The sequence below is a fragment of the Sarcophilus harrisii genome, chromosome 2 (genome assembly GCF_902635505.1).
Source record: "Sarcophilus harrisii chromosome 2, mSarHar1.11, whole genome shotgun sequence".
Classification (NCBI taxonomy): domain Eukaryota; kingdom Metazoa; phylum Chordata; class Mammalia; order Dasyuromorphia; family Dasyuridae; genus Sarcophilus; species Sarcophilus harrisii.
In genome coordinates, this window is record NC_045427.1 from 542,408,965 (window position 1) to 542,434,378 (window position 25,414).

At 34.6% G+C, this 25,414-nt stretch overlaps 1 protein-coding gene across 11 annotated transcripts in view; it reads left to right on the forward strand.

Moving 5' to 3' along the window:
* Nucleotides 1–25,414, forward strand: part of AKAP13 (A-kinase anchoring protein 13) — a 359,098-nt gene that overhangs the window by 169,872 nt on the left and 163,812 nt on the right. For 10 of the 11 annotated variants that reach the window (XR_004232435.1, XM_031955550.1, XM_031955554.1 and 7 more), the window contains exon 5: nt 2,450–2,633. Coding sequence is in view for 10 of the 11 variants with exons in the window: in XM_031955550.1 (XP_031811410.1) it covers nt 2,450–2,633 (184 nt within the window). In the remaining variant the exon portion in view is untranslated. Of the gene's footprint in view, nt 1–2,449; nt 2,634–10,523; nt 12,581–25,414 lie in introns of those variants that run through there. The other variant, XM_031955557.1, reaches the window with a different exon arrangement.

Below are 25,414 nucleotides of genomic sequence, written 5' to 3' on the forward strand. Positions count from 1 at the left end.
ACTAAAATGCATCAATGTCCCTGTTTTTCCTCCAGCCTTTGTCATTTTCCTTTTCTGTCATAATAAGTGATCTGAAAGGTACGTAGTAGTATCTCAAATTTTTTTTATTTTTACTTCTCTAATTATTGGTGATTTAAAGCATTTTTCATGTTATTTGGATTGTTTTGATTTCTTCTAAGAACTGCCTGTTTATGTTGGACACTAATTAGATGCCTACTATGTACCAGGTACTGTGAATTTACTTTATAATTTCATTTGATCCATTCAGCAACTCTAAGGTAGATATTGTTATTATCCCCATTCTACTGTTGAAATTGAATCAGAGGTTCAGTAACTTATCCAAGTGTTTACATTAAGTGTAGCACTAATATGTTACCTCTTGGGAGTGGAGGAATAGAAGGGGGAGAGGACCAGGATGCCTAAAGAAGGGCAAATAGGTCTAGGGTGAAAACAGAACAAAGTCAGTAGTAGGATTTAGTTTGTAAGTAGCTACTAGAAAAGAGGAAGAAAGAAAGAGAAGAAGGAAGGGAAGAAAAATGTTTCAGGAAAAGTCTATGACAGAAATTTCAGTGGTAATTTTCATTGTCTCCTCTTTGAATTTATTCTTTGGAGAAATTTCCTTCAATTCAATAAGGCTCAAAACATTGCCTTTTAAATCTATATGGATTTTTGTTGCTTACAGTATTAATAAAAACCATTTTAAAAATCATTATCATCAGAGGTACAAATAATTTTATTTCCTTTTGAATGATTTTTTTTTTCCTCCTTCAAATTATAAAGTGCTTCACACTCCAAAAGATCTTATGGAATATTTTGTTTAAACAAATTATTCCATTGCAATTCTGAAATTCTGTGATTTTTCTTTCTAATTTTAGCTAATCTTATTTAAGTCACCTGTAATTCGAATAGACACTCCATTTTCTATCAGGGTCTATTGCTAGAACTTTGCAAAACAATAAAATAAACCAGACAGTGCTGAAAGCATTAGGCCTTTTTGTTGGAGATGTTTATGGGGAACTCAAAAAGAGAATGCAAGAGCATGACTGGAGAAATTCAAAGAAATGGGTGACAGATACAGGAAAGGAAGCAGCCTACCCACTCTCTCACTGGGGAACAAGCAACTCTGAAACAGGAATGGGAAAGAGCAGGAAAGGGTTATAACCAAGCATATAGCCAGTGAGCCTCAGGCACACTGTTTTTCAGGTTATGACAGGAAAAGCAACTCTTTGATGGTCTTACAAGAGGTAGTTCCTAGCACTTGGTACACACTGGGACTCTTTGGTTCATACTTCACAGTAATTCCAGGAACTCCACAGACAGAACATCTCCAATATCAGGGCTACTCAGAGGTTTTATGGAGACTGGGCAGGGAAAGTTTTGCTTAAGCAGCCCTGATTTTAATAACTGTATCTCAGTATAATTAGGTTTACTTTGTAATCTTATACATTTAAACATGAATCTGAAAAGTGGCATCTAGGTTTCACTTGGTTGTCAGTGGAGATTCATGACAAAAAACAGTGCTTAGAGGCCCCTGATCTAGTAAGTCATTATTGTCCTTGTAGTAACTCGAAATTTTGAGTGTTTCTGTCAGACGCTTGAATAATGTCTTAATGCCTAAAACATAAAAAACAAAACAAACAAACAAAAAACCTCATTTCACATTGCCAATAAAAATTTTATCTGTTGGTTGAACTTACAAACCAGGTTAAAAGATGATATTCCATAAAAGCAGAGGGACTTAGGAGGACCTATAATGATGAAAAAGAGCAAGTTTTATTTCCTTTGTTCAGTTCTAAATTTGTTATGCCTTAAAGTTAGCCTGTCTTGTTAGGCTCAGAGAAGCATTTCTTCCTCTCATTAAACACAAAAGCTGGCAGTACCAGCAATTTGATTCACACTCAATGTGGGAAGAAAATATCTGTTTGTACTTTTAACAAGTAGAACCTGTTTTTAATATATAACTTGCCAACTCCTGACTGGGTGTTCTTTTTAAGTGTAATTACACCCCCAAGAATATACCTCTCTAAGCCTTAAATCCTTTTTTCTCTTGGCTTCTCATTTTGTTGGGTTGCAGCCACACTATTTAGTAATTTATCCTTTAAGTAAATTGGGGAGCAGGGGGTAGGAGGTGGGAGTCTTCCCTAAAACTGAGACCAGTTGCACCAAATGATTAAAGAATTGATTGGGAGTTAGGTCTGAATTGAAATGATATCCTTCTTGATGGGCAGCTAAATATTTCAGGAGAATTTTTCCTCCTTCTGGTCACTTCATATCCTAACTTTGCAAAGTTTTGTATAGGAACCCATTTCATGTCAACCATGAGAAAATTATGTGTGAGGAACCCAAGCTGAATATCAGGCTTTTTATTCATGAATTTGGGAAGGAGTATTTATTTAATCCACTGCTACCATAGATAATTCATTTCTTGTTCTCTTTCATTTCTTTGTAGATGGTGGCCCACGGGAAACATTAATGCATTTTGCAGTGAGACTGGGACTGCTGAGGTTAACTTGGTTTCTGTTACAGAAGCCAGGTGGAAGAGGAGCTCTCAGCATACACAACAATGAAGGAGAGACTCCAGCAAGCCTGGCTTTAGAGCGGGGCTATCAGAAGCTTCATCAACTTTTAACTGAGTAAGCTTTTTTCTCCCTATTCTCTTCCCCTCAAACATTACCTCATATCTTCACATTCCCATTCATACTAACATGCTGATTGGGATTCTTCCTGTTCTTTATACTTTCCCATTAATTGAGACCAAAACCTACATTTTCTGCTGGATTATCACAAATTTGTCCTTACTATCTTATCTATAAGAGTATCAAGACTTATGGGAAATGTAGATTTTTTTTTCCACCCTAATTCTCACCTTCTCTTTCTTTTTCTTTACTCTGAACTCTTGTTTTATTAGTTGGGAGGTGGGGTATGCTCTCTTGCATAGCTTTTTGTTCTTTGATTAGTTTACTGAAAATGTATAATGAGTCAGGGATTTTTGGTACCATTAGGCAATTTGTAAAGATTCTAAGACTTGAAACTTGTTTTTTCAAGATGTTATTTCTTTAAATTACAATACTTTAATACCATAATCATGTATGGAAAATATGCATTAACTAAAAGGGTTTGCTTTGAATTGTGACTTATATGGTTAACATAGAGAACATAGAGATTCATCTCCTATGAATACAGTAAAAGTCAACAGATTTGTCCTGGAAACTTCAGTAAGTAATGCTTTCTGTGTACATGTTTGTCTTCTGTTTTTCTCCAGTCTTTTTAAAGAGTACTTTTTTTTTTTGGGGGGGGGGGTCATTTTAACAGTTAATGGCTTTAGGAAGTTTTTTTTGAATTAAAAAAAATTTAACATAAGTTGAATTAGTAGTAAATTAGTTTTTCAGTGGAATATTAGTAAAAGCAGAAATTACAGGTACAATTTCTTAAGTAATGTATTCTTTTAGTTTTGTATCCTGCCATAGTAATCGGAAGATGATTTTCTTTACATAGAGCTAATTAAAACCAATTAGACTCATTCTTCTATGGTTGTCTCTTGACAGAAGTTCTTTAGATTAGTGTTCCCCAATTCTTAGGCCTTGGTGTCTTGTTGACTATAACTTGTTGATCTTTTACTTGGGAGTGTGGAGAGGGATGGGAATAGGAAAAGTAGAAAGACTATTCAAAATCAAATTGTCTAGGTACTTGTGCTAATGACTAACTATTTTATAAGTTTTCTAGTAGAACACCCCAAAATTGTTAATGTAAAAAAATGCCTGGTGTTGCATGGATGGTGGGAGGTTGCTATGTTAGTCTTGTAGATGTATGTATGTGTGTATGTGGATACCTTAGTTCTGTTGACACATTGTTCTAGTGTGATATGCCGGTAGCCATATAGTTTCCATCTGGCCAATGTTGTTAATACTATTCATTTAGAAGAATTGAAATTGGACTCATGGCTGCACTAAGGGAAAAAACCAAAATTCTAGAAATTTAAATAATTAGCATTGTGGGAAAAAGGGGAATGAATTTCAAATGGAATTCCTTTAAATTTGGTTGTGTGGTTTAGGAAATCTGTTATATAATATCAATACCAACAAAGACTGGCTGATACTTAATCCAAATGGGGAAATAAAGTTGTTACAACAGCTTCTTTTTGTGCTTCAAAAATATGTCACAAGACTGATATTGCAACACAACTTTTAAGGAAATGAAAGGTTGCATGGAGCTTTTCTTTAAAGTGTTGTTGCATTGGATTCCCTATTCATATATTTATGTTTTTGATAGGGGATGGGAATGGGTGCCAAAGGGTATAAAAGATCCCATGTTGTTCTCTGCCAACCACAGAGACTTCCCAGGGACTCTGCTCCTTTTCAAGCCTACTTTCTAGCAGTTTTGCCATTGACCTTATAGCTTTTATTCTGAATTTCATCGGATTGTAAGCTCCAACTCAAATCACTGATCTAATTAGAACCTGGGTACAGAGTATGCTCTGCCTGATCCTCCTTTCTCATACACACTTCTGCCATTGCTACCACTATTTGCTTCTTTGTTCTAGTATCTCTTTCTCTTCTCTTCTTACTCTATACCTTTCTTAGGTTGGTCTTCACAAGGAAAAAATGGTAATATTCAAAAATATTAAGAATAGAATTGGAGTTTATGGGAATCTCTCACCCACCCTCATCCATCCCTTCAAAAAGAGAGAGAAGCAAGCAGGGAATGCTGCTTAGTGCAGCTTGATCAATGTGTGATTTTTTTCAAGCTACTCTGCAACTGAAGTTTATGTTTAACTTAAATCCTGTGATAGTAATAGATCTCGACACTTGCCCCATGCTTTGTTATATTCCTCTTTGTTCTGATGAGTGACATCATTACAGTCAGTGCATATCCATGCTCATTTGAGATTCACTCCTCCCTAAGTTTTAAACAGAGCTAATTTGTCTATTCTATAATTAGACTCCCTCTTAACCAGTTAGGATACTTCATTATTATAGGTGGGAATTATGGTTCTAAATATTCTTTCTAATAACTGCTATCTCTTAATGCAGAATTTTAGTTGTGTCTCATAGCACAGAAGACAGAATAATTCAATCCAGTACTCAAGTAGTTTCTTCCCAAAGTTCATTAAAGATGTTCCATTTTTCCCTTGTAGTTAGTGGAAATAGCATTTGGATTTGGAATCTGATGACTTGGTTTAAATCCTAACTCTACTGTTCAAAATGTCCATGATTTTGTAAAGGTTCTAAGTAATTGCACAAAGTCAGATTATCTTGTTCATTTTTTAATCGTATCTAAGTCTTCACAGCCCCATTTAGGGTTTTCTTGGCAAAGATACTAGAATTGTTTGCTGTTTTCTTTTCTAGTGCATTTTACAGATGAGAAAACTGAGATTAACAGCATTAAAGTGACTTGTCTGGGATCACAGAACTAGTGTCTGAGGTTAAATTTGAACTCAAAATTTCATGACTCCAATTGGGTAGTACAGTGGACTGAGCTTGGGAGTCAGCTATGTGATCCTGGGCAAATCACTGTCAACTTCTGTTATGTACTAGTTGATTTAAAGAAAATATAAATTAAACTTAACATGGTAGTAACAAAATTACAGTTTGTATCCATTTTTAATTCTTTTTTTCTTTCTGTGTAGTTTTAAATTTCTTTTTTAATGCTTTCTCTTTTTTCTCATCTCTATTGTTTCTAAGTTCTATAAGATTCTCGAATATAGTTTAATTTTGGTTTTCTTTATTTTTAAAAATGTTTTATTTTTCTCGATTACATTGAAAAAAAATTAACATTCATTTTTTAAAATTTTGACTTCAAAGATCTTTCCCTTTCCCTGTACTCTCATTCCTCTCTCAGGTGCCAAGCAACTTGATATAGGTTGTACTTGTGTAAACATGCAAAAAACATGTTTCCATATTAATTATATTGTATAAGAAAACAGACTCCCCTCAAAAAAAGCCTCACAAACAATAAAGTGAAAAAATAATCTGCATTTTTTTCTCCAGTAATCAGTTTTTCTCTGATAGTGAGAATCATATCCAGTGTAGAATTTACCTTTGTTGACCCCTTCAGTTTGCATTCAGACTTCATCACTTGTTTCTCTGGAGGTGAATCACATTTTTTCATTGTGACTTCTTTGTATTATCTTAGATCATTATATTTCTGAGAATAGCTCAATCATTCACAGTTGATCATCATACTATATTACTGTTACTGTTTACAATGTTCTATTGGTTCTGCTCAGTTCACTTTTCATTATTTCATGTAACTCTAGGTTTTTCTGAGATCTGTCTGTTCATCATTTCCAAAATAGTATTCTCTTATAATTATATATCACAATTGGTTCAGCCATTCTCCAGTTGGTGAGCATCTCCTCAGTTTCCAGTGTTTGTTTCCCTTAGTTCATTCTGAGCTTTACCATTCTAGTTTTATAGGCACGCATAACACATGTTTTCTTCTATATAGTTTAAAAGGCTAATTTGGTGAGTTTCCTTTATATCCATATGGTCTTCAGAAAAATTTTAAAGGTTTTTAAAAAATTGTTTTCATTTTCTACCTTTAGAATTCTCATAAGCTTTTCATTTTTCCTGAGTAGACTTCCTCTACAGATGTTTTTAGTCCCTCCAGTTCTAATGTAGTCTTCCTTTAGAACCCTTTGAAATCTCCTCTTCAGAATTTAAGATACATATCCCTTTCTTATTCCAGAAGAACTCTAATCATATATGATCCCTTCCTGATGTTTTTTTTTCTTCAGTAATTAGTGTTTCTCTGATAGTGAGAATCATATCCAGTGTAGAATTTACTTTTGTTGATCCCTTCACTTTTTGAAGAATGAAGTCATCCTTAAGTCAGGATTAACACTTCTACTTTTGAGAGAGAGAGAGAGAGAGAGAGAGAGAGAGAGAGAGAGAGAGAGAGAGAGAGAGGAGGGGAGGGAGGAGGGAGGAGGAGGGAGGGAGGGAGGGAGGGAGGGAGGGAGGGAGGGAGGGAGGGAGGAGGGAGGGAGAGGAGGGAGGGAGGGAGGGAGAGAAAGAGAATCAATGAGAATTCGAATGCCTGCAGGTATTTGGTTAATTGATGCTTCCTGTCACTACTATTATTGTCTTTGTTTCAGGATTGATTGTGACCTTTTTTCAGACTTTATTTATATCTGTTGCTTCTTTTTGTCGAGGCTTCTTGCCTATGAAACAAATAAAAATTCTGAAATTACATTCCTGATAGATTTACCATAAGGAGAATATGTTATAAACTTGAATACTCCATATAAATGAGCTGCTGTTGTGATCATTATTGCTAAAAGAGATCTTGATCTTATGTGGTCCATTACTTTGTCATTATCTGATTCTCCAAGTATAATAAAAGCAGAATTGCAGAATTATATATTTTAGAGCAGAAAGGTTCAGGTGAAACCCAGGATTAAGTGGCTCTTTTATGTGTAGGAATGTGGAGGTGGAGTTAAAGGCCAGTTTTTTTGTTTTCTGGAACTGTGAATGTTCTTATCAATCCTCAAACCTTCCTCTCACCCCTCATCTTTTCAGATCTTCTCTATAATTCACTCCATCCTGGGAATAGTTACTTATAAAGTAACTGACTTTATCCTCTTCCTTGGAATAGAGGATGTGATTGAGTATTTAGATTTCAAAGGGATTCTCAATAGGCAAAGTAAATAGATGGTGAAGCAAAGTCAAAGAGTATTAACTGTGTCAATAAATTGAAAAAGCAAGATTTTCCTTATATTAAGTGTTATATAATCACATTTAATAGGAATTGGCTTTTATGTTATGTGTGTTGAATATTTACAAGGAGTGCTAGTTGATGATATATGTTTTTTGGATAACTTCCTTGGCTTTGGAGGAGACCCCCAGGATAAAGAAAGGGTGGAAAACTTGTAGCCAGCAGACATCTTGAGTTCCTTAGCCATTTGACTATAAGTTTGTGGGAGTTTTATTGTATCTTGCCAAAAGTTCACTTTATGATTCTTGGATTGCATTTCCATTAAGTTATTAAAACAGTATTTCAGAGGCACTGGTTTCTCTTTTTATCCATTTTACATTTCTTCTTTTGAAAACAATATCAGATTATGATGGAGGAATTTTTCCTTTTTCAAGCATATTGCTTCTAGAGAGCATGGAAAACGTATACTTGAAAAATTTTCTTTTTTATGAGATTATGTTTATAAGTATACATTTCAATCTGACCAAAACTATTAAGCACCTTATGAAAGTCATCGTTTAGACACTAGGAATTAGATGAAAAATAAATGATATGTCCCTGCTTTTAAGTGTTCTGAAGTCCCCTAGACAAGGGATATTAACATAAATGCAACTACTGACAAAATATAGAATGTAATATAAACAAAGGAGAGATGCTCACAAAGAACTCTAAGAAAAAATTGATGAAGAAAAATTCACTTTTAGGTAGCATTTTAATTGTTTTTTTTCAGGTGATTAGAAGGATTTTAAAAAGTGGAAATATGAAAGAACTATTTATGCAAGTATCCTCCCCTCAACTTTTTTTCTTTCTTTTATTCTTCCCTCTTATCTTTCTTTTCTCTTCTCTTCTTTTTCCCCACCCTCAGTATTTCAAAAAATTTGTCTCAGAGGAACTTTCCGGTTTCTCTAAGGCCTTGATCTCTAGGGCGACACATTTAATTGGACAATTTTTTCCTCCAGTGTCATTATATCTTTCTGCTTTTTGCATCTCTGGTTACTGTATTAATTCTCTTATTTTGTAAAGCTCTAGATAATTAAAATTAAATTTGAGGTAGCATCTTAGCATCTCCTTTTGATAATGGCAATTGCTTTGGGAAATGAAGTATGACTGACATATTATAGCATTTTCTATGTGTCAATGATGCATACTATGTGTAATATGGTGTGTATAATTTGTGACCAAAAAGTGATATTCACATTGTACTTTCAGTCATACAGCAGAAATTATTTTAAGAGTTTTAACTCTTTAATGTTGCTACAGCTGTTATTTAGCATTTCTCTACTCTAGGGGGCACTAGCATTGCACATCTGAACTCACAAATCTCATTTTATAAGTATGGAAAGCTGCCTAGAGTATAAGATTGATTGGAAAAGATAATGGTTTTAGAGTATGGCATTGTAGAAGACTATGTTTGGGATAGATTTTAAACTTATATAATTAGGTAGCCCTATCCCAGGAAAAATGTATCCTTTCCATAGAAGTAGCTATTAGAGTTTCTGTGGAATTTGATGTGAGAGGTCTTCCTTATAATAAAATGTTCTTATTGAAACTGTTAACCCTCTTGAAAATACTGAAGAACTCATAAGATTGTTGTACTCATAGCTTGTGATCTTCAGCTTCACTCATGTGTATCTAGATCAGTTTATTTATTGCACAAGTATAACAAATTTTTACACTAGGTGTTCTGGATAGAAAGATGTTTCTGGATAGAAAGCTTGCACTTCCTGAATTCTCTGAATTTCTTCTAGTCAGTTTGAGATTGCTACTTTTTATGATATTAAAAAAGAGCATTTAACACCTACAAAGCATGTGCTTGAATACATATACATATATATGAAGTATTGATTTCTGACATTGCAGTATTGTGTTTCGCAGCAACTTGACATAACTGTAATATCTGTGTGATGCAGTGCACACAAACATATACATGTTTGACTATCTAGAAATACATATATGTGAGTTTATATATATGTATGTATTTTCTACATGCTCACCCCTATCCTTCAAATAGAAGATATTTCAGGGTAGAAACAGGACTTTTTGTCTTTGGATCTCCCTAGCATTTAGTATAACTCTTGGTACATTTTTGCTACTTAATAAATGCTTGGTTGGTTGATTGATTTACTGTGTTGTAAATGGGATCATTATAGTATCTCCATCAGGTGATTGGAAATCTTTCAAGCTCATGGACATTCTATCACTTAGATCTCAGTTTTGCTTCAGAGAGTTGTGATGCTACATGGCTTAATTTGTTAGGTTGTTTCCTATGGCAACAGTATGTAATGTTAGAAATATACATTTGAGGGATTTTCCTTCAGTGCAGATTTAGGACAAAGTAAATGTGAGGAGTGAATATCTAGAAAGAACCTTTTTTCCCTTTTAAATTTGTTTTTAGATTGTTTCAGTCCTTGCTCATTTTTTTGTGACCTCATTTTGGGGTTTTCTTGACAAAAATATTGGAGTGGTTTGCCATTTCCTTTTGCAGCACATTTTTACAAATGAACATCTGAGGCAGTAAGAGTTAAATGACTTGACTTAGGGTCACACAGCTTATAAGCAGGATTTGAACTCATAAAGGTTAGTCTTCTTGATTCCAAGCCCAGTACTCTATCCACTGTGCCACCTAGCTGCCCCTTTGTTTTAGATTCATAAATAACTAATATGTGTGTGTGTGTGTGTGTGTGTGTAAAATTTGCACTAGAAAGTACTAATAGCTTTTTTTTTTTAACTGCAGCTTGGTCTGGTGAATAGAGTGTTGGATTTGGAGTCAGAAAGATCTGAATTTAAACCTTGCTCTTAGATACTTAGTAGCTGGAAGTTATTTAACCTGTGCCTTTCCTCCTTTATAAAATGGGAGTTATAATAGGACACATCTCTGAGGATTGTTGGAAAGACAATGAGATAATATGTTTAAAGCACTTTGCAAACCTTAAAGTACTATGTACATGTAGTAGTAGTTGTTATTATTAACCTTCTCTGTTACTTAAGTGTGAGAAAGGAATACATGGTATAGTATTGTCAAAGAGTGGAGGTGTTAAGCACTTGACGGGCAGGTTGTATGTAGCCCACAATTCTCTCAAATGCAATCTGAACCAGAATGAAATGGAATTGGGAAACATATAACAAAAATAAAAAGGCAATAAAACATAATATTAGATTTTTAAATTGTCAATATCTGAACCACAGTGAACCTTTTGTATAGTAACCTCTGTGTTTTTGTTTTATTTTGGCCATTAGTCAACATAGTTTATAGAGTTCTCATTGTGATGCCAAGAAGACTAGATTCAAGTACCCTCTCTGATATATACTAGCTCTCTTACTTTGATAAAGTCACTTAACTCATTGCTCAGTGATAGTTCTTTAGGATACTGGGTTATAGAAAAGGTACTAACCTGTATTGAAAAAGGACGTTTACTTACCAGGGAGTTCTCTTTACTAATAAAATTGGCTGATTGCTATCCTTCAATGCATTCCTACTGAGATAAGAAACTAAGATGTTTCAATCAAAATTATTATTAGAAGTTACAATTCAAAATCAAGTTGAAAAAAGAAATTGCAAAAAAAAGAAATTAAGGAGAATTTAGGCTTATTGTTTCAAAGAGTTAGTGCTTATGAGATTATTTATCTAACATGAGTCTACTGTATAAAAATATTGAATTTGTGTTACTATGGTGAAGTTTATCTTAAATAAATCATGTATTCCATAGAGTGGGTGTTGGGACTATAAAAGGATTAGAAGAGGGAAGCTTTCAGGAATGTGTTGGTGATATGCCTCTTACGTATGCCTTATAATCTCAATTTTATTTCAGTTCTCTATTAATAGCCAAATTCAGACACTATTGATTTGACTCCGTTTAATTTAGAAAAATAGATAAAATGATGCACTTTCAAGTGTTTATACCTTAGGAATCCTATTGCATTTGCTGTTCAATAAAGAGACAAGGGGGGAGGGATAAAGAAATAATGAGGTAAAATGTAGCATTATTTAAATGATTTTCTTTCCCACTATCCAGACACTAATTTTTTATGCTCAGGTTACCTAATTTCATACCCAGAGTTTAAGATACTGAATTTGATCAGAAGACTCTACCTAGTAGAGGGTCCAAACTCAATCAGACCTTCCCTTTTATTTTAGAATCATTTCTTCCCTTGGACATATAACTTTTCCACTCCTAAGGTTTCTATTGAGTATATTGCTCTGACTGACAAGTATTGATGCTTCCTAAAAGTCAAAATCCTTAATTTCCTGCTACTGAGCAGTGTATTTTTTTCTTATATTTTATTGTTAGATGCGTTTTCAGTTATTTATAAAAGCAACCCTAAATCAAAAACCCCAAAACATTTTTTTTGGCCAGCATTTCAACTTCCATTTCTTTTTGCTTATAACCACTTGCCTCCACATTCTAAACCCCTGTTATTAGATAAAGAGTAGCTCTTCCAGAAAAAATGCCACATTAAGGAGAGCAGAAAACAATGAATAAACCAGTGCCTAATGAATCTTTTTTTAATACAAATATGTCTGTGATTATTTTGAACTGGCAATATATTACCTCATAGTCAATAACTGAGAGGCAAATGTGTAATTGCTGGATTCTTTCTTTTATTTATTCCTTTCTACCTCTTGACATTCTTTCCCCTTCATCTTCATCAGAATTATGTCTGCTTTTTTAGCACTCATTGAAATATGGCCTGTTGGTGCAATTGTAGTTTCTTTGAAGATATTGCAAAATTCATGAAATAAGGAACTGGTTTTAGTAGGACCTTGTCAGAAATAGAATTGGGGCAAAGTGTTTACTCTTTGGACTGTGCTTCTTTTCTCTTGCTTTAATGTAACAGCTTGATGCAGAATGGGTGTCCGGTATTCTTGGTGCTTTGGAAGCCACGTGTGAGTATTTTTTCCTCCAGATTTCCATTAACTATCCATCATTTTATTCTTTATTCCATCTATACACAAGAAAGAGATTGAACTTCCTCTCTGCCATCTAGTGTTAGGAAGGCTAGAAAAATGTAGTTTTGTTCATTTAAAAAATTTTCCCTCTCTACTGTTAAGACACCCTCACAGATGTGAGCATTTCAAAAAATACTGAAAATTTACAGTTATAATTAAGGCCTTCTCCATACAGCAAGAAAATTCTTTTGGTTGTTCTGAATCTTCAGTGTTGTTGTTTTAAAGGTAGAATGTATTTCCTGCACATCAGCAACTAATTTGAATTTATTTTCTATGACTTAGTTACAGTGTTATAGAGATAATGTATGACTGAAAATTTCTGCATTACATTAGAGATCATTATTCACACAGAAGAGTGATAATGATAATTAAATGGCCACAATGTATGTAGTGCTAGGGGGTCCAAAACCCTTACTTCCTACCAACCTTGTGAAGAAAATAAAGCAAGTGATGTTATTTCCTATTTTAAAGCAGAAGAAGCAGAGTTAAGTTATTTGACAGTGGTTACACAGCTAAGAGCCCTAAGCTAGAATGTGAACTCAAGATTCTTGACCCCCAAGTTCAGCACTTTTGCAGTATGCAGTAGAATGGGCTGAGTCCTTGATTTATCTCCTAGCTCTGATCATTACTAGCTAGGTAACCAATGACAAAGCACTATACCTTTGTGAGCCTCAGTCTTATCTTTAGCATTAGGATAATTAGCATTTGTATTACTTTTCTTGTGAGATTAGTGAGAAGACAGGGGTTTTTGTAGGCCTAAAAAAGATAATATAACTTTGACTTGCTATTTCTGTGTATCTATCTCTAAATATGCTGAGAAATGTATATTTTTTGTGGTTTGCACAGTTGTAATAGAATCTCATTTAAGCTTATGATTGTGATCTTTATACAATGTGAGCCAAAGTTCCCTGTGTATCTTTGCCATAAAGGATTCTGTGGTCTTTAACATAGTGATGTAGTGACTAGTGGACTTGGTTATATGGAATGTTGTCACTGTGAAAGTGGTTTTGGTTTTTAATCTTTCAGTGCTTAATTGTAGGTGCCCTTAACTTTATATACTTTAGATGACTGGATTTTAGCTAATGACAAGTCATTAATCCACTCAAGTGACTGCAAGGTTCTTTGTGAATTATCAATAATTTCATAAATTATTATGCAGAATTATTTTTGTTTGGAAGGACCCAGAAGTTCTCATTTCTAATCCCAGAACTACTACTTACTTAGTTTGTGACCTTAGGTAAATCATGGAGTTTTTCTGAGCCCCATTTTCATGCTCTACAAAATAAATATTATCTGTCTCATCTATCACCCTAGCTATTGCAAGGATTAAAAATAATATAATGTAGGGAAAAGTGCTTTGTATATTATAACATGCTTAACAAAATGTAAAATGATTATATTATTGTTATAGCTTTTGTCCCAAGAGTTTCATTTGTGTGCTTGGGACTCACACTGTGCCTTTACTAATATTTTTGACATAAAGATAGATTAAAGGCATATGTCACAATTCTACTGTGAGTCATATTTTATAATTGTTTCTGAATATAGCTTGGGTTACTTATTTCATTTTAAAATGTTACATAGACGAAATCTTCAACAAAGATCCTCACTGAGCAGATAAATTTAGAGGCAGCTAGGTGGCACATTAAATAAAGTGGTAGTCTTAACTCCTTTTGGTCTCGGTTTTCTCAACTGTAAAATATGAATAATAATAGCAACTACTTTTCAGGATTGTTGTGAGGATCAAAAGGAGGTATTATTGTAGAGCACTTGGAACAGTTCCTGGCACATTGTAGGTGCTATGTGAATGCTTATTCCCTCTCCCTCTTCCCTGATCTACTTTGAACTTCTCAGATTATAGAATTGTGGAGTTAAAATGAATCTGAGAATTCAACTGGTCCGACTCTCAGTTTTTAAGATAACAAACTTCTGGGTGTCAAGATGTTAAGTTACTGGCTCTAAATCACACAGCTAACTAATATCAGAGTGGGGACTAGAACTGACTTGTGCCTGCTGTCCAGTTCTTCAGCTGTGCACTGGCTGATTATTTGTGACATTAGGCAAGCTATTTTATAATTCTGTTTTCCTATCTCACAACTGGGACTATCTCCAAAGTCTGAACTAGGCCATTTAATTATCATTATCATTCTTCTGTGTGAATATTGATCTCTAATGTAATGCAAAAATTTTCAGTCATACATTATCTCTATGATACTGTAACTAAGACATAGAAAATAAATTCATATTAGTTGTTGATGTGCAGGAAATACATTCTACCTTTAAAACAACAACACTGAAGATTCAGAACAACCAAAAGGATTTTCTTGCTGTATGGAGAAGGCCTTAAAAATCCTCTCCTGCTGCCAAATCCTATAGTTCTATGATTTCAAAGTCATACCTTTATTTTTTCAAGCCAGTTGCTGTTGCCAGCACTATTCCTTCCAATCCCTGGTTTGCCTGATTTTTAATAAGGAAGAAGAGTTAGGAACTTCATTCTCCATGGCAGTGAACACATCCCTCACTTCATTTAGGCCCTTGAGTATAAGTAGTTCATTATATACCTTCTTCAAGTGTGCTCATCACCTCTATTAGGAAATGTACTGTATTTCTTCATAGATCCTCCAGAAACATGATTGGTCATGTTACTGATCTTAAGTCTTTCAGAGTTGTTCTTTACATTGTTTCTGTCCTTGTAGAAATTCTTCTCCTAGTTCTCCTTACTTAAAATTAAATTGGTTAATACTATTCAGGATTCTCTGAAATTGTTTCTTTCATTTCAGGTGATATCATTTTATATGGTGCAATAATAATCCATTTCCCATTCCTATAGCACAATTTGCCTAGCTATTCCCCAGGTGGCTAAGAGGGGATCTAAAACACCTTCTTAAAGTCTAATATTGTTCTTGGTTCTTCTTTCCGCCTCTTAATCTTTCCTTCAGAATCAGGAAGTCCATGTGGTTTATTTAAGGTGGATCTTTAACTCCATCTCATTCCCTATCCCCACTTGTTTTCTTGTTGAAGTTGAAGTGTTTCTACACTACTCTGTGTGTATTTATTTGTATTGAAATCTCCTTAGGCTGCTCAAGTTTAAGAGTAGTATATTCATCTGATGCAAATCCTTGCCCCACCCCTTCTTCCATGTTTTGTATGCTCTTTTCAAGCACCTCTGTTATGAAAAACAGGAAGTTTCATCCTCTTCTTCCCATTCCCTTCTTTTAATTAATTCTTCCTTCTTTTACACTTTCTTCTTTTTTTCTTCTAAAGACCTCCAGAACAAAACCCTAGGACCTTTGTTTTTCTTAATTAACTACTTTACCCTGTATATTTTGAAAGAACATAAATTTCACCCTCTGTGAGACTATTAGCACTAAATCATCACATAGCTCCTTCTGTTTTTTTTTTTTTTGGATTTTGTTTGTTTGTTTGTTTGTTTTGCTTTTCTAGGTTCTTTGGACTCCTGACACTGTATTTCAAATTCCTACTCAACATTAATCTTTTCTTCAGAAAAGTTTCCAAGTTTGCTGCCATTCCATTAAAGTACCATTTCTTCTGTGCTTCTCCACCTGCTCAAACCCTCTCAACCCTCTATCTTCCCCTCTCCTGCTCCCCCTAGTTCCTTTAGGATTATATTCAGCTTTGCTTTTTGTCTTTTTGAAATTTTTGTTTTTGTTTTTATTTTTTACAATATTTTATTTTTTCAAATACATGCAAAGATATTTTTCAATATTTACCTTTGCAAAATCTTGTGTTCCAGCTTTTTTTTCCCTTTCTCCCTGCTCTCCCCTCTTTGGAAATTTTTTATTCGAGATCTGTCATTGAAAGTTGCAACTGTTTTTCTTGTACAGCATGATAATTATATAAATATGTATACATATATTGGACTTAACATACATTTTTTAACATGAACATATATTAGATTACTTGACATTTAGGGAAGGAGGGGAATTTAGAACACAAGATTGCAGGGGCCAATGTTGAAAAATTATCCATGCATATGTTTTGAAAGTAAAAGCCTTGAATTTTTTTTTTTTAAGTTGCAACTGGGATCCTGACTATTTCCATGGAACTCAAACTGCTTCTATCAGTTTGATGTATTTTTTTTTTCTCTTAGTAAGTGATCAGTGAATTCTTTTTATTTTTATTTGGATCTCTGCTTCTCATAATCTTTGACAAGAGTTTCTTTATAATTTCTTCAATATTATGATTTCTAGACTTTTATATCATGAATGTCAGGGAGTCTAAATTTTCTTAAACTATTTCTCCTTGACTTGTTTTCTAGTTCAGTTATTTCTGATATTACATGTGTTGTGTTTTCAGTTTTTTGATTTTATTATGTTTCTTGCTGTCTCCTGGAATTATTGATTTTTGTTTGGTCTATACAGGTTTTTAGGAAGGTCATTTTTTAAGGAAAAGTTTATCACTTTGTTTTCTGAGCTACTTATTCTCCTTCCATTTCTTTTCTCCAGACATTCTATTTTTTTTTTTTTTTTACCTCTTGAATTCATCTCTTCCATGTATTCATGTAATCCTTGTTTTATTTTTCCCTTTGAGTCTGCTTTTAGCTATTATGGAGTTACTTGTTCCTCCTTTTGGGGGAATCTCTAGAATTTAAGATTTTTTTTTCATACTGGATGGTGTTTTTGCTTTTGTTAAAAAAAAATTACTTTTTTATCTTTAGTACCCCAAGTGGGGTTTTGTGTCAAGGCTATGCTCCACCTCTGCCTTACTTTCAGATTTGGTGGTGCTGGGCTTTGCCTTGAGACACTTGGGCTCCTGAGTTGACTTACTCCCTCTTGGATTAGACTTCTTCCCCAATCTAGACTTTGAGATTCTGAGCACTGTCTCCTTGAGATTCTCAAATTCTTGGGCCTGGGTTCTCCTTGTCTGAGGACTCCTACACTCTGTTGGATATCTCTGGGGCTTTCTCAGGGATGCATTCTGCTCTTTCTGCATTTGTTCTCAGAGCCTTAAAGTTTAATTGTGTCCTATTTCTGTAATAATGTTTGCTTTGTTGAAGGGTCCACTTTTCCTATTGCCTTTAGGTTTCTGTGTGTGCTCGCGGGCAAGTGTGCATTCTTCTAAGCTGGTTGGTATACATCACTATATTTTTTTCATTAGATTTTTTGATCATAATTGGCTTGGTGTAAACTTTTTTTTTTGATGGGAGGGGGTAAGTATGTAGGAGCTGTCCAGTCTTTCTGAAACAACCATCTTGGGCAAGATTCTTTCCTCCTCATTTCAAAATCTCAAAGAGTTGAGAAATAGAAAGTAGCTTCTTTCTTTTCCTTTTATTTCATTTCTCTCATTTACCTATGTGTTTGTATGTATGAGAGTCCTCATCTACATGCTTAAAGTGAAAATAGATATTTTCATTGAGTAGTGTCTTATCAGAAAAACTGCTAAATGTCGATTATTTATTCCAAATGTCGATTTGGAGTCCTGATACTACAAAGGAAAGCATTTGTGTTATTTTTCCATATGACATTTAATATTTCTCCAATTGCAGCATGACGCTGTTTCACCAGAACATAATCAATTTAAGTTTATTTGTTGAATTGAACAGTGTTTGATGAGTATGCTTGAAGAGTAATCAACTAAAGTTTTTTCCTTATCACTAGATTCATTCCATGAATTACAGTAATTACTTTCCAAAATAATATCTTTATTGTGATTTGATTTTTCCTATTATGATAGCCAGTGAGTAAAACAGTTATGACATTGCTGTCTATAAATAGAACAACTTGTTTATCTTATTCATATTTTCCCTTTTAGCCAACTGATTTTAACTCTAGAAATTTAACTATAGTTTGTTTTGTGTTATTTTCCATAATTCTGATTAGTAGTAAGAATGTCATGAAATCATTCTAGTATCCTCCTTTTATTATCAGGTCTAAATCTAGTTGTGAGATGAAATTTTGGGGGGAGAATGACAGGAAGGGGTAAATTTGATTTCATTCAGGCTAAATCATTGCGATTTTTAGTTCAATGAAAAAGTCAAAGAAAGTGGCTAAAAGAAATGTGATATATAGAAATTAACATTAAAGGAAACATCCATTTTCCTTTGAATCAGTGTCCCATTATTATCCTTATAATACCTCCTCCTGCCTTTATGTTGCATTATTCTGCATTACTTTATTTTTTAATTTTGTTTCAGCTTCAACAAAATGAGGATTTGATTTTAGTTAAGTATTGATCACATTTTCTAATTAACAGAATTTCATTATGAGATGTGTGAACTCTAACTCTATAAAACATCATAGAGAGTTACTAAACCAATAAACCATAGTCCTTAGCTTTGACCTTAAAATCATATAGTTTCCCCCTATAAGGGGAAACCTTGGAAAACCTTAGAAACCAGTATCTTGTAGAGGGCTGAAACTATTGAATTCAATGCACTGAGGTCAGGACTGCTGAGCTCTTGAGGCTAACTTCTGATTGGATAATACTCTAAGGGCATATGCTTGGAAAATGGTCCTTTCCACTATCCATACTGGCTCAATGATTAGTGTATAGAGGATTGTAGGAGGAACTAGGGTGTGGAGTAAAGCTAGCCAGGGGCACACAAGTTGGGTGGTAGGGGGGGGGGCAGAGAATCTGTTTCCATCCTATTCAATCCTGAGTCTAAAACCAAGAATAAAGATTAAGGACTTTTGCTTATCCTGACTCCAGCTGATTCTGGGGTGTCCTGGGTGCTAGCGTGGTCGTTACAGTATCTTAATTATTTTTTGTTAAATATGTAATAATTTTTATAAGATTTTGAGTTGCAAAATTTTTCTCCTTGCCTCTCATGCTCCTAGCAAGCAATCTAATATAATCATACATGTTCAATAATGTTAGACATATTTCAACATTAATCATGTTATAAAAGAAGCAACAATGAAAAGAAAACGCCACAAGAAACAAAAAAGATATGAAGATATCATACTTCAATCTGCATTCAGACTCCACAATTCTTTCTCTGAATGAATTTTCCATCATGAATATTTTGAAATTGTCTTGGATCATTGTATTGCTGAGATAAGCTAAGTCAGTCATAGTTGCAGTATCCTCATTTTATAGATGAAGAAACTATAACTCAAGAGAAATTGTGATGTGTCCAAAGTTATAGAGGTAGTAAGTAAGCTTCAAGCCTAGTTCTTGAATTTAAATACATTCTTCTTTCCATTATATCCTGCATTCTATTATATCCTATCAACTATACAGATTTTCGGGTTTAAATATGCCATAATTAAGATGGATAAAACAGAGGAGAGTGATAATTAATGCCAGGTTTCAAAGATTGGTAATCTAACTAATACATTGTTGGTGGAGTTGTGAACTGATCCTTCCATTCTGGACAGCAATTTGGAACTATTCCCAAAGGATTATAAAACTGTGTGTTGTATCCTTTGATCCAGCAGTGTCTCTCCTGGGTTTGTATCCCAAAGAGATCATAAAAAAGGGAAAAGGACCCAAATGTGCAAAAAATGTTTGTGGCAGCCCTCTTTGTAGTGGTAGAAGTAGAAACTGAGTAGATGCCCATCAGTTGGAGAATGGCTGAATAAGTTATGGTACATGAATGTTATGGAATATTATTGTTCTATAAGAAAAAATCAGCAGTATGATTTCAGAGAGGCCTGGAGAGACTTACATGAACTGATGCTAAGTGAACAGAACCAAGAGAACATTGTACACGGCAATGAGATGATTATGTGATGACCACCTGTTATAGATTTATCTCTTTAACAGTGAGGCTATTCAGGGCAATTTCAATTGTAACGGAGCCACATACATACATAAGTATGTATGTTCCCATACATACTTAATCCTTATCTTCCAAGATTGAGTTTTGCCTTGTCAGCTGGTTAGTTTACTGTATACATTGTTCAGTTTTTATTTTGTGACTAAGTGAAGGAAGTGAAGGCTAAAGAGAGAGATGAGGGAACTCTCAGATTAGAATTGTTCTTTTATATAGTCTTTTTTTTTATCTCTAGCTTATCTAGTCTGGTTCATTATATTAACCAATATTCAGTTGTGTTTTATTGAGTTGGAGTAGTATATAATCATTTGCCCTAAACAAGAAATCTGTCCTCAAGTTGAAAACTGAATTTTGTACGCTGATTAAAAAACAAACAAACAAACCTGGTAGATAGAACATTAAAAAGAAATACAAAAGAACAAGACAAAAACCTCCTCCAAAACCTCCTCCCAATTAAGTGTGGGATAAACATTTCTTTAAATTATTTAGTGTTTCAGAAATTTTAATATGATTTTAAGCTGTTAAAGCTTTTTAAGTTTAAACTTTAACAGCTACAGACTGCACCAATTCTTTTGGGACACAATATAGAGAAGTGAGTTAAAGGAATAAGCATGCACATAGTGTCTATTCTTTTTTAAGAAGTATGCTAAGCACTTCTTAATGCTTATTATCTGATTTAGTTGTCACAATAACCTTGGGAGGTAGATGCTTTTTTTTTTTTTTTTTTTTTAAGTCGAGGCAGAGATTAAGTGACTTGCTCAAAGGCACACAACTAATTTGTGTCTTGAGAACAAATCTGAACTCTGTTTTTTTCCGATTCCAGATCCAGAGCTCTATGCTTTGTGGCCCTCTCAGCCACCTTTAATGTTCAGCATGCCCCTGGACATGTGGACATCATGCTTTTTTAAAATAGCTTTTTCTATTTTATCCAATTGGTAGCCTGAGTTATGGTATTCTTGTCCTGTAAAATCAATAGGCAGCGGGATGGTGAGCAGAGAAAAGGTTTTGTCCTTCATGGTCTGTGAGGTCATCTGATAATCACTGGGTGCTTCTCTGAACATTATTGTCTTGACTAATTCAGGCATGGAGTAGACTTTGGAACTTTTCATCAAAGGATGTTTGTTTTAGATTATTTCTCTTGGAGCATTCCATTCCTTCTATTGGTAGAAGAATGTTGGGCATCCTTCTTCCTTTTCCCCTAAGCCTTCCTGTTCTATACTGTCATCAAGGGACAGTAACCCCTTAATGCTTTGGGATGTCTATATCTGTGAAGATTGTGTATTTTTAAATCAGCTGGAGTCAGGAATTCAGGTTAGGGGAAAATCGTCAGTCTTTATTCTCAGTGAAGAAAGATCGGAGGTGGAAGAGAATGGGCAATAGCAATGTGTGCAGCTGAATCAAGAAGCTAGCTAGACCAGCAGCTAGGAGTATGGAACCCAGGCTCAATCTCTCCCAGCTTCTCTTCCTCTCTCTCTCTGTCTCCACCCACCCAAATCGTCATTTCCTATACAACACATCAGGACTTGCACGGAGAGTGGGCAGGGACCATTCTTTATCCAATCATGTATATTAATAGAGTATAGCCCAATTACTATTGAGCCTCACGTACTTGGGACCTCAGTGCATCAACTCAAACCTCAGCCCATAACATATGTCAAAGCTTGAGTCTCACTGAGACATCCTTTAAGTTAAAAGCCAAGAAGAATTATATTTTATTTTCTTTATCTTTGTTCTTTTGTTGTATGACACCTATGCATAAACTAAACTATCAAAATTGTCTGGGAGTTTATTTCTTAGGATCCTAAAAATACTTTAAACATACAAGCAAGGGGACTTATGGAAGAGATGCTTAATAGTTCTAAAGGGTCAAAATAGGATGTCAGGCTTTTATAACACAAGAGAATTCTTTAAATTATAGCTAAGTAAATGCCTCAAAGGGCCTCAGTACGACAAAAACAAAGCAACCCTGCTTAAATATATGTTTGTATACAGAATTGTTTATAAAGTGAATAAATGTATGTAAATACCTGTGTGTGTGAAAGTGTCTATATTGAATAAATTATCATTGCATATATGCATTGCAGTTTGTGCCTATTTTATTGGCCCCATTTTTGGAAGCAAGGTTGAAAAAGGCCACTGAAATTTGTCCTGTCCTATTCCTAAGATAGATCGACTTTAAATGCCCTTTTGCTTTAAGGTTGTTTAATTATGTGAAATTACACCCAAATTTATTGTTGGCTCCATAAATCCTCCAAAGGGTGTGATTATGCGTATTGATACTCTGTTTTGCCAGGATGTGTGATCTCTGTCTGTCTTGTATATAAACTTAGTTCAGCTGCAGTTTAATATATATGCATGTTAGGAAAAGGATAGGGTCTAGACTTGTGATTTCATTTGAATAAGGAACTGTCAGGTGAAACAGTTCTGCTAAAGTAGCTTGGGTTTTTTGCAGTTTAGGGAGTTGGAGAATTGCCTCAGGCACTGAAGAGTTAAGAAGCTTGTCTGGTTTCACTCAGCTTGTATGTGACAGCCAGAGGCAGGAATGAATATACTTATTCTGGAGTCAAAGCTGATTCTTTATCCAATACATTGAACTACTCTCTTTCCAGGAGTAAATTTAAAGAACTCATATTTGCACCATGCTTTAAATGCTCATATGACTTATCAGAGCTATAAGGCACATGGTTTTTCTTTCTTTTTTTTTTTTTTTTTAAAGTAAGAATACTGCTGAATAGGTGTTTCTGTGTCTGCCAGTGAGTTTAAACTTTAACAGGAATGACTGTGAATAGATGTCTTAGAAACAATTTCTTTTCTCTCGGGATAATAAAACATATAATAAACATTTTATTTTTAGAGACAGTGTAGTGTACAGGCTAGGCATCAGACTTCAAGCCAGGAAGATATGAGTACAGATCTCTCCTAAGACACTTAGAAAACGCTTCAACCTTCTGCCATTAGTTTTCTTCTCTGTAAAATCATGGAAGCTGGACTCTGACCTTTGATGATCCTTCTAGCTTGAAATCTACAATCCTATGATCCTGTATAGTACTTTCAGGTTTGTGACATGTCTTCCTTACAACTCTGTCAGTCATTCCACAAGCACTGATTAAACTCTTGCTGTGGTCAGCTTTGGCAATCTCTACTTTCAAGCAGTTTACATTCTTTTGGCAGAGAGTGTAAAAAACATGTAGGTAGAGCTTCATTGATAATAAATACAAAAGTAAAATAAAGTACTTAAACATGAGTTGATTAATAGAAGAGGGAGAGCAAGAAAACACTTTGTAGAAAGTAGTATTTGAATTTTTCTGTGACTATCCTGTGAAACAAAGAAAGCAGGTGATGTTCTAATTATTATCTTCTTTGGTAAGATAAGGAAATAGAGACTAAGGGAACTAGTTATTTCCCCATAAGTGTCAGAGGCAAAATTTCACAGGATTACTGAATTAGAGCTGCAAGGGACCTAAGAGACTTTCTTGTCCAAATTCTTCATTTTGAATATGAGGTTGCTATTTCTAGAGATGTTCAGAAAGTGAATAAGCAGTGCTTCCTGTTATTCTAGTCATCTCTGAATTTTCATGACCTCATTTGGGATTTTCTTGGCAGCCTTACTGAAGTGATTTGCCATTGCTTTCTCCAGCTCCTAAAATTGAGGTAAACAGGGTTAAGTGACTTGCCCAGATTCACACAGTTAATGTCTGAGACAGAATTTGAACTCAGGACTTCATGTCTCTAAGCTTGGTGCTCTGTTCATTGCACTACCAAGCTGTCTTTCTTAAGCAATCACCAGTCTTAAAATAGAGAGCCTAGTCACAAAAGTTCCAAAGCTCTCTTCTTTCCCATTTCTTTCCTAACTAGTTTTTCTCATATGCAAAGGTAATACAAAGAATTCTTCCTATTTGTTTAAGAATAGTATAATTATTTTTGGTTTATCCATATTACTGCCCCCTTTTATGAGTTCAGATAACAAGAGAATTTAACATTCTAGACAAAAACCATAATCAGCTTAATTTTTTCCCTATAAGTTGACTCCCTTGCATGCCTTTCTGATAGAGGGCAGGGACATCAGTGAACCAAAGAAATGGAAATCCCAAAATTACTTCACTCACAAGGAACTGGAAAGTTGTTTATGTTCCTCATCTTGCCCCTCTGCCCAGTATCCCTCCTCTTCCCCAGTTATTGGTTTACTTAGAAATATATATGTGTTCACTATAGGTCAAGATGCTGTATGGTAGGGAGTGGGAGGTACTGGCTCTTAAAGAGTTTGGACTCTGTAGTGAGTGTCTAGTTTCTAGGCTAGTAAGTGATAGCTTCTCAGCTTGTGATTGTGAAAAGGTTAGTTCTATGCCAGACGTTTTTAGGAAGAAATTGAAGGGGATAAGACTAGAACTGAGAGACCATTTAGGAAGTTTTTGCAATAGCCCAAACTCACATTAACAACCAAATGGCGTTGATGTCAATAAAATGGTAATGAAAGTGGTAATGAAATGAATTACCAATGAAGTGGTCCTAAAAAAGAGGAAAGAGATGCAAAGGGTCTGTAATTATGAAATTAATAACTGTTGAGTGTAGAGGCAGTTAGGAGGCACAATGAATAGAGTGTTAGACTGAGTTTTAATCTGATTTCAGACACTACCTGTGTAACCCTGAGCAAGTCACTTCATCCGGTTTGCCTCCATTTTCTGAACTGTAGAATGATCTGGAGAAGGAACTGACAACTCATTCTAGTGTCTTAGCTAAGAAAAGCCCAGATTGAGACATAAAGAAACATGATTGAAGCAACTCAAGAACAATTAGATGTAGAGGGGAAAGGAGGAATCACAGATTCAAAGTTTCAAACCTGGGCAACAGAGAAAATATAGTGATATTTGTCTGTCTGTCTATCTGGATATATCACTACATTTTCTATACATATATGTATAAAGTGAAGCTGGACTAAGGAGTTGGCTTGAATTGGAGGAGATAGAATGGCAAGAGAAGATGTCTTCCATGTTAACTTTTTAAAACTTTCAAGTCCTTTTTGGACACTTAGATTT